The sequence below is a fragment of the Montipora capricornis genome, chromosome 2 (genome assembly GCF_036669925.1).
Source record: "Montipora capricornis isolate CH-2021 chromosome 2, ASM3666992v2, whole genome shotgun sequence".
In the NCBI taxonomy this organism is placed as follows: Eukaryota; Metazoa; Cnidaria; class Anthozoa; order Scleractinia; family Acroporidae; genus Montipora; species Montipora capricornis.
This window is the reverse complement of record NC_090884.1, coordinates 57,769,411-57,779,410: the sequence shown is the minus strand read 5'-3', so window position 1 is coordinate 57,779,410 and position 10,000 is coordinate 57,769,411. Positions and strand designations below refer to the sequence as shown.

Sequence of the window (10,000 nt, the reverse complement as noted above, 5' to 3'; positions counted from 1 at the left end):
GTCCAAAATGTTTCTTTTAGTGAGTCTTCGCCAGTGCTGTTTTTAACTCAAATTAACAGTATGAACTGCTATGACCTTATCGAGGTACAAGTGCATTTTTTTCATTTTCTTTTATCACCAATTGTTTTTATCATCATCCCTATCATTATCAGCATTATCATTAAATATATATTATCCCGGGAGTTAATTTAGTTGTAGCTTGTTCAGAGATTTTTTTCTTCCTTTCCTTTTTCTCATCTCATATTTGTTGTTTTATTATTTCTTCTGAACAGATATATAACCAAAGCAATATCCCTTGACCGTGGTTTTAAGAATAAACGGAAGAAGACTAATTTTTTCAACAAAGTTTCCGAAATCCGTTTCTTTAAAATTACAAAGAAAATAACATGAAAACGACAACAAATTAAGCTAAGATATAACAATAGGTACTGGTTTGAACTGGTAAACTCATAGTTCAATCACTGTGCTTAAAGTGCCCCTGTGACCAAAAAATCAATTCATATTTTTCTTTGGATTTCAAAACTATGTTAACAAAACACTAAGTGACCCACGTTTTAAGCCTTGATTTCAAAAAGACACCTCTTTATTTTAACTGGAATTTTCCTATTTAATGGTCTGCCATTACTAACATTATGTTCTTGAGAGAGCTGGATCGAGGAGAAAATGACGTCAAAGGCTCACTAGTTTAAGAATGCAATACGTGTGTACGCCGCAGAATTAATATGCAGCACGGGGGTTTTGGGCTTTCAGACTTTTAAACTCACGCTTTGCATATATAATAAGCTGCGTTCACACGCTGAAATTTTAAGCTAGTGAGCCTCTGACGTCACTTTTCCCTGGATCCAACCGTCTGAGGTCCAATCGGTCAGTTTTGAACGTGAGTAATGCCGGACCGTGAAATCCAAAACTTACACTCAAAGTAAGCGGCCTTTGGATAACAATCAAAGCTCAAAATTTTGCCAGTCATGTGTTAAGCAAACACACTTTCAAAATCTGAAGAAAAAAAGGAAGTGGTTTTTTTGATCACAGGGGCACTTTAATAAAAGGGCAGCAATGTCCAGCGAAAGCTTTAAATTTAAGGTTAAAAGAGTTTTAAAATTCCATTAATGCACGTCACTGAGATAATTCCATCCTTGATCTGTTTCAGATAGGACGAGAAAGCCAACAAACCAATTTAAGTCGAACGTTACTAAAACTTTATATGATTTTGGTAATGTTCGAGAGGAAGATCCACGCTGCTAAACCCAACAACTATGCTTTTCATCCTGGTTTAAACTACCTTCTTGCATAGCATCCCCAGTATGGGTTTTTTTTCATGTTTCCTTAGAGAAAATGCTCGACCAAAACACTTGCCACACTGATTACATTTGTGAGGCTTTTCTCCAGTATGGGCTCTCTCATGTCTTCTCAGAGTTCCTTTCTGTATAAAACACTTGCCACACTGTTTGCACTCATAAGGCTTTTCTCCATTGTGGATTCTTTCATGTCTTCTCAGAGTTCCTTTCTGTATAAAACACTTGCCACACTGTTTGCACTCATGAGGCTTTTCTCCAGTATGAGTCCTTTCGTGTCTCCTTAGATTTCCTACAACACTAAACCACTTACCACACTGTTTACATTCATAAGGCTTTTCTCCACTGTGGATTCTTTCATGTTTTCTTCGATATCCTGCTTCACTAAAACACTTGCCACACTGTTTGCTTTCATAAGGCTTTTCTCCAGTATGAGTCCTTTCGTGTCTCCTTAGATTTCCTACAACAATGAAACACTTGCCACACTGTTTGCATTCATAACGCTTTTCTCCACTGTGGATTCTTTCATGATTTTTTAGAGATCCTGCTTCACTAAAATACTTGCCACACTGTTTGCACTCATAAGGCTTTTCTCCAGTATGAGTCCTTTCGTGTCTCCTTAGATTTCCTACAAAAATGAAACACTTGCCACACTGTTTGCATTCATAAGGCTTTTCTTCCGTGTGGATTCTTTGGTGTCTTCTTAGAGATCCAGCTTCACTAAAACACTTACCACACTGTTTACAATCATAAGGCTTTTCTCCAGTATGTGTTCTTTGATGAATCCTTAAATGTCCTCCTCGACTGAAACACTTGCCACACTCTTTGCATTTATATGGCCTTTCTCCTGTATGGATTCTACTTGATTTTATACCTTCACTAAAGCACTTGTCATCCCGCTTGCAATTCTTAGGCCTCTCTCCTGTATGGTCCCTTAAATGTTCCTCTCTGCAACTCCTCCTTTCTTTCCCCCTGGAATTCTTGATGCCAGTGCAGCTCTTCTTGTGCAAAACAGACCTTGGCATCTTTTTTTGCATTAAAATCCCAGTTCTCACTAAAACAGACGGAAATGAAAAGTAATTTTCAAACTGTGACAACATTTGAAATATTTGGCATTTTGTAAGATCATTTGATGGCCCTAACTGACAATGTCATTCAGCAGACTACATAACGGTGGTCACTTGCAGTCTAACTGTGCAACCTTGTTTCGTGTTAAAGTGCCCATAACCCCAAAATATTTTTTTTGGTAAAATGCATCTTTCAGTTTGCACCTGTTCGAAACGCATCGCGGTTTTTTTTTCCCTTTTTCTAACAAATCCTGCCATTTTAGAGGCCTCGAAAGTTGCGAAAATCCAAGCATCTTTTGTTCACGACCGAGTTAGAAGGGGAGTGGGTCTATTCCTGTTTTTACGTCACAAACTGATTTACATTGCATTAACTCTTTGTAAAAATGCATGCAAAGTACCGGGTAGATTGTGACGTAAAAACTCTGGAATAGACCCACTCCTCTTCTGATTCGGTTGTGAACAAAATATGCTTGGATTTTCGCAACTTTCGAAGCCTATAGAATGGCAGGATTTGTTAGAAAAAGGAAAAAATGGCCGCAATGCGTCTCGAACAGGTGCAAAGATTCATTTTAGCGAAAAATTTTTTTGGGGGTTATGGGCACTTTAAAGCAGTATTCAATCAAGAGGCTACGTGAAGCCTACACATTTTTTTGAAATATTTTCAGCCGATAACTTTTTAAGTTCAAAGTTTTTCAGTGTTCTTTATTTTCAGTGTGTTACAGTATCTTGGTAAGTATGTGGTTTCCTTGGTTTGCTGTTTATTCTGATTCATGCCCAGTCGGCCAACGTTATCTCATAAATGTTTCATATCCAGTTCAAATTCCGTAGTTTAAAGTCCACAGTCCAATTCCCGACCATAGGGTTAAGTGCGATAATTGAATAGCCGTTCACATTTAAAACTGTAATGGCATTGATTCCTATCAAAATCAGCAAACAGATCCTTTACAAGTTTCTACGATGGTATTTAATGATACCAGAAACCCATAAGGGTGAACAACCCTTGTGGGTTTCTGATGATACGTAATTATTTTTCTTAACAATACCGAAAGAATTATAAAATTATGTAATTAGCCCTTTGAGATGTGTTACCGGGTCATACGATAACCCCCAGCAGTATCAATTAATAATCAATAAAATCAATAAAAATCAATCACAATTAATCGATTGGTATTGGAAATAAAAAAAAAATCAATGCGTAAAAGTTGAGTGAGTATCGATTTTTATTATCATTGATTATTATTATTATTTATTAATATAGATTTTTATTGATCATGAAATTTGTCATTTATTTTCAATAAAACGCGCCATATGAATTAACAAACCATTCACTAAACTTTATTCGCTATACTTTAAGTTATTGCAAATGAAATGTTTCAAATTTGTAGCATGTTTACTATTAAAAGCTTACTAATTACTAAAACGTTTGATGGTCTCGAAACAAGAACATGTTATCAACTGTTAATTTCAATTTTCTTCAGTCCCTAGCTCAAGGCGGCACCCAGCTACTTTCAACAAGAACTTGTTGATTAGTCAATCACAAAGAAGGAAGAGGTGTTTATTTATTTGCGGTTAACAGCACTGAATGGAAACCGGGATCTTAAAAGGGCCGGCAAATCATCAAATTTTGTCTAACGGTAAACTGCAGTACAAGAACCCAAATCAAGCCCAGTGTTTCTAAAATGACCACAACCTGTGGTCAGATACTCAGCATTTATATGTAACTACAAACAAATAATTTCTATGCGGGGATGGCCTAAGGGCCAAAGAGGACTAACACGCTCGATTTGAAGGTGGCCGAGCTGCCTCCGATCATTGGCAACTTTGAACGCATTTCAACGTTCTCCTCTCTTCTTGAATGCGTAAAATGTTTCCCCAATATTCACTTCAAAGAACGTTCGTGGTAGCCTTTAACTACACAGCGTACGGATAGTTTCATTTGCTTCGCCATCACAAACACCAAGAAAAGTCTGGAACAAGTGAATTCCGCAAACAAGTGTATTGTGGGAATCCCGGTGGGCATGGAAGGAATTATCAAAACACAGGGAAAAGATGTGCAATCGAATTACCCGAGACACCAAAATATGCCCGTGATTTATGACGCAACGTCCACGCCACCACGCGCCATAAAGTTGCGTATTACTAATCAGTTATTGATTATCTATAAAAATTAACAATAATCAATAGCAATTAAGACAATTTTGGAGCCCTCATAATAAACCCCAAACAGAAGGCTCAATCCAGTCACTACTCAAAGTTCAGCTGTATGATCACAGTACAACACATGATGATCTTTCAGGCAGAGTTTTGGTAAAAGATAGTAAAGTTCAATGGCTTGTATCTTTTTAACTCATTCAAAATACATCTAACAATTCCCTGTAGAGGATAGGCAGCATCCAAACTAAATTGATGGTTCACAAGTTTAAAACAAAAGGTATAAGGCAGTCCAATTTAGGTAATCCTTCACTAGTCCATTTTAGTCCTCTCTGAATCTGGTCTGTCCGGGTAGTCCATGAATTGTAATGTACCTACCCCAGACAAATCGGTTTCAAGTTACCAGCAGCACTTTGAGCATTTTGTCATAAGTTTCCCATAGATGTTGGAGTGGGTTGGGGAATGGGAGGGGGACCCTGGGCTGTTGTGGGGGAATACAGAGAGAGGGCTGATCAAAGATGTTGCTAAAAGTATCAGCCCTTTTCGGGATGGGGGGGGGGGGGGGGGGGGGTAGGCTCTTAGCCTTATGAATGCCCCACTCTCAGGGAGTAGGTTGTAAGTGCTGACAACATGAAAACGAATGCATGTTCCACAAATGAAAAGCTCCCAGCAGCAGTGGCTTCGTAGTGCAGTTGGTTTCAGCATAAGCAACAGCATCTCAAGGCAACGGGTTTTAACGCCGTCAAAGTCCTGAACATTTCAGACTTCTATAAGCAATTGCTACAACTTGCATTTATAACTGCAGAGATCGTAGTCCTTAGGCCTACTCACTGAAATGAGGGCTTGGGCTTAATCAATAAATTATTCCTATATTGACTGTAAGTCATATTGACTCATGACTCATGACTTATGACTCATTGATTTACATGTATTGACTCATAAAACATGGGACCTCAAAATGCAGACTGAGGGTAAAATGCAGACTGCAGATTGCAGACCAGGGGTAAAATGCAGACTGCAGACTGCAGACCGGGGGTAAAATGCAGACTGCAGACCAGGGGTAAAATGCAGACTGAGGATAAAATAAAATATTAACAATAAAAAACATGAGGATCAAATCCAGGGTCACAGTGATATGGGCATCCCTCGTTTTTGGTATCTCGATCTGTACCCAAAACGCCAGTGATATGTCCCGAGGATGCCTAAAACACTGATCGCTTTAATGTGGCTTTCAAGTACTTGACTGGGGGCGAGGAGCAAGGTTGCAAATCACAAATTTTTCGGCTGAATAGTACAGAGATATGTGATAATTTTATAGTCGGACAGTTTTACCGGGCTTGCTGCACCGAAAGAAACCCTCTGGCAATAAAAAATTCGCTCAAAAAAGGAGGGAAATGGGAACTCGTAACCGCATTATATCACTGTTAAACAACACTTCAAATGTTCGTTTAGCTGTCAACTAAAACTTTATTCAGTTGAGAAATGCCTTAAACAGTGATTGTGATAGAAACAGAAACGAAAAAAACAAAGGACAAAACCTGAACAACGAACTGTATTTAGGTTCGTGTTAAATTATGCATGACATTTGTAGCCCGATCTTAACCCCGGACTGTTACATGATATGGTCATCACGGAATAAACACGCTGAGCGCACAGAGGTGGAAATGTTCACACATAGGGGATACTAGACTCTACCCCACGGCATATTGCAACATTGTATAGTCATAAATATACATCCAAATTTATCTTTATTTTCTACATTTGTAGTATGCGCATGCTTTTCAAATTAGCGCAGACTATTGCCGATATTTTTTGTGCATCTGGCGTGACATTTTAGGGTGTTGAAGGTCACAGACTATTTCTTTGGCAACACATAACACACAAATTGAAATGTGGGGCCATCAGATGGCCTTACGTAAGAAATGCATGTGGATAGAAACAATGAATGATGCGATCATATCTCAGGTTAACAACAACACTGACAAAAGATATAATTCATCATGCATCCCGTTATTAATATTAGGCTAATTTAGCAACAGAACGGGAACCTCAGTGGCGACGGCGTGCGCAGAAAAAACACCAATGAGAATTCAGAATAGAGTAGACTCCACTCTTCTCTTCTCTATTCTAAATTCTCATTGCTAGTTTTGCTGCGCGTGACATCCCCACGGACGTTCCCGCTCTTTTGCTAAATCAGCCTATTATATTATTATGGCAGACACAATCGCGAGGAAGAGCATGCATTGGCAAATAATTCTGGGTTGCGCTAGAACTTTTTCGCATATTTTTTCAAAATCGCTTTATCTTGCCCGCAGGATAAACCAGGGGTTTCAAGTAATAGAAAAAGTTTCTATATTTGCAAACGCTTTTCGATTTTCCAAGGAAATGTTGATAGTTAACGGAGGGGATGTCCAAAACGCTAGGAATCTGGGCATCCCGGAAGGGTTAATTATTTACTCTTTATTTGTTCTTTTTTTAATATTTTATTTTACCCGCAGTCTGCATTTTACCCCTGGTCTGCAGTCTGCAGTCTGCAATTTGCCCCTGGTCTGCAGTCTCCAGTCTTCATTTTATCCCCGGTCTGCAGTCTGCGTTTTACACTGACCGCCACAGAACATTATAATCAGCGACCGCAAGCAGTCAATCTCGCGATCACCGACAGCGAAGATCGACCTTTCTTTGGCAACAACTTCACTTCAAGCTAATGAATCGATAATTTTAAACAAAAGACCCCCTTCCTTATACTAAAAGTGGAATTCAAATACATGTACCGGATTCTTACCTTCTCACAACAACTACAACATCTGGTTTCTTGGTATCCTGCGAGCAAGCTCTCTAAATGAAGTTGGCTTGACACGTAGTAGAAGTACTTACCTCTTGCGGAGAAAGACAACTTGCTCGCAGGCTATTTACAGCCATCTGGGCGGTTGCTAAGTCAATATCAGTAATTGGACTGGACTACAGAATTAGCTCCGTTAGAATTTGTATTATGCTTCATTTAACAAATTGATGTCAATTTTTCATGCGTCTGTCCTATTATTGATCATGAATTGGGTCATAACATTGTCAAAAGGGAGTTTAAGATTTACGACGCCGACGTCGACGAAAACGTCACCTCAAAATATAACGTTGCACTATCGCCTTTGGCCATCTCGTTCGCGTCCTACAATGTGGGCGAAGTATCCTAAAAATAAATTGATACGAGCGGTTTCTGGGCAAAAATAGAGAATGAAAGATTCACATTTGAACGATCACGATGTCGTGAAAACCTCAAATTTGGTGAGTTCACGTCGTTGTTGTGCAGAGAACCGCACTTTATGTACTAAAATGCGTGCCGCACGTGCAACACGATTATTTTTCCTCTTTTAACCAATGATATTGTTGTTTCATGGCGTTCTTGTTGACCACCGCGTCGTAGATCTTAAAGTCCCTAAAGTAGCTGTGGATCCACGAGGCGATAGCGAAGTGGATCCGCAGGCTGAAAACATTTTTGCAGCTCTGAGAAAAAATGGCAGACAAAAGCCGTTTTGGACCGGAGTAGACTGAGGCAGAAATCGATGCTTTAGTCGACAATATCACCCCCGGGAAAACCATGGAGTTTTTAACAATTATTGTACTCGGGCTTGCTGGATATAAAATGATTATAACCAATTCGGCGCTTCTATCACTTCATATGCAGTGCGCCATCGTAGAATAATTGTTAAATATTAAATTGGCTTCCATTGAGAGGGGAAAACCGGAGTACGGGACGAAAACCTCTCAGAGCAGAGTAGAGAACAAACAACTCTACCCACATATAACGTAACGTCTGGGAATCCAACCCGGACAACACTGGTGGGAGGCGAGTGCTTTCACAACTGGAAAGGAAAGGAACTTTATTTAAGTGTCTAGTTGTTATAGCGCCGGTGCACTAATTGGGGACACTGTAAACTGGAATTAACAATTAACGCAAATCAAGTTAAACGTTGGTTTTTGAGAAGAGGGGAAAACCAGAGTACCCGGAGAAAAACCTCTCGGTGCAGAGTAGAGAACCAACAAATTCAACCCAAATATGTAGCCGAGTCTGCGAATCGAACCCAGGTCACATTGGTGGGAGTCGAGGGCTCTCACCACTGCCCCACCCCTCCCCTGAATATATATGTACTTGGAAATCTTGGTGTCCAAAATGTTTCTTGTAGTGAGTCTTCGCCAGTGCTGTTTTTAACTCAAATTAACAGTATGAACTGCCATAACTTTATCGAGGTACAAGAGTGCATTCTTTTCATTTTCTTTTATCACCAATTGTTTTAATCATCATCCCCTATCATTATCAGTATTATCATTAAATATATTTATACCGGGATTTCATCTAGTTGTAGCCTGTTAAGAGGTTTTTTTTTCTTCCTTTCCTTTTTTTCCTCTCTTATTTGTTTTATTATTTCTTCTGAATGAAAATTTAACAAATATATAACCAAAGCAATCTCCCTTGAACGGGGTTTTAAGAATAAACGGAAAAAGACTAATTTTTTCCACAAAGTTTCCGAAATCCGTTTCTTTAAAATTACACAGACAATAACATGAAAACGACAACAAATTAAATTTAAGATATAACAATAGGTAATGGTTTGAACTGGTAAACTCATAGTTCAATCACTGTGCTTAAAGTGCCCCTGTGACCAAAAAATCAATTCATATTTTTCTTTGGATTTCAAAACTATGTTAACAAAACACTAATTGACCCACGTTTTAAGCCTTGATTTCAAAAAGACACCTCTTTATTTTAACTGGAATTTTCCTATTTAATGGTCTGCCATTACTAACATTATGTTCTTGAGAGAGCTGGATCGAGGAGAAAATGACGTCAAAGGCTCACTAGTTTAAGAATGCAATACGTGTGTTTTTTGTTTAATATGAATACATGATGCAGCAGATAACCTAGTAACCTTTGTGGCTGTCTTAGTTGGTGTTTATAGAAGAATCCGCCTTACAAGAAAGGGTTTCTCTCTACTAATTAAAACATTCATTAATCAGTAGGTAGTTTTGGGGAATAGTGTGTGTGTGGATGGTGAGTTGAGGGAAAATCATAGACAAAAGTTATGGTCAGTCTGTAAAATGAGGGGGAGATGTTCACAACGCAAACTCTCAACCCCACAATAAAGTTAACGAAAGAAACAAACTCTGTGTGAAATTAAAATTTTAATTTCAAAAACAACCAGAAGTACAAGAGTGTATTAAAAGGGAGGAACTTTCTAAGACAAAGCTTGGAAATTTAACTGGAGACAGAAAAAGTAATCAAAATTAAAGATGTACAAAATCCTTTACAATATAAGATTTTTCGTTCTTAAAAAATGGATGAAAGCAGATTAACCCGACTATGAATCATTCGTTCTTGAAATTAATCAATTAATAGTAAAAAATAAGGACAAATACTTTCTATTACAAAAAATTCTTGGTATACCAAGAATTATGGAAAACTTATTCGTTCTTTGAACCCAACAATGGGATAAATCA

The 10,000-nt window shown here is 38.4% G+C and overlaps 1 protein-coding gene and 1 long non-coding RNA gene across 2 annotated transcripts in view; both read right to left on the bottom strand.

Moving 5' to 3' along the window:
- Positions 1 to 2,317, bottom strand: part of LOC138037563 (zinc finger protein 850-like) — a 25,879-nt gene extending 23,562 nt beyond the window's left edge. Inside the window, exon 1 of the mRNA XM_068883470.1 lies at positions 1,342 to 2,317. Coding sequence (XP_068739571.1) covers positions 1,342 to 2,317 — 976 coding nt within the window. The remainder of the gene's footprint in view (positions 1 to 1,341) is intronic.
- Positions 2,318 to 9,675: 7,358 nt separating this feature from the next.
- Positions 9,676 to 10,000, bottom strand: part of LOC138028651 (uncharacterized) — a 3,745-nt gene continuing 3,420 nt past the window's right edge. Inside the window, exon 2 of the long non-coding RNA XR_011127701.1 lies at positions 9,676 to 10,000. This exon is cut by the window's right edge and continues 636 nt beyond it. This is a non-coding gene — a long non-coding RNA (uncharacterized lncRNA).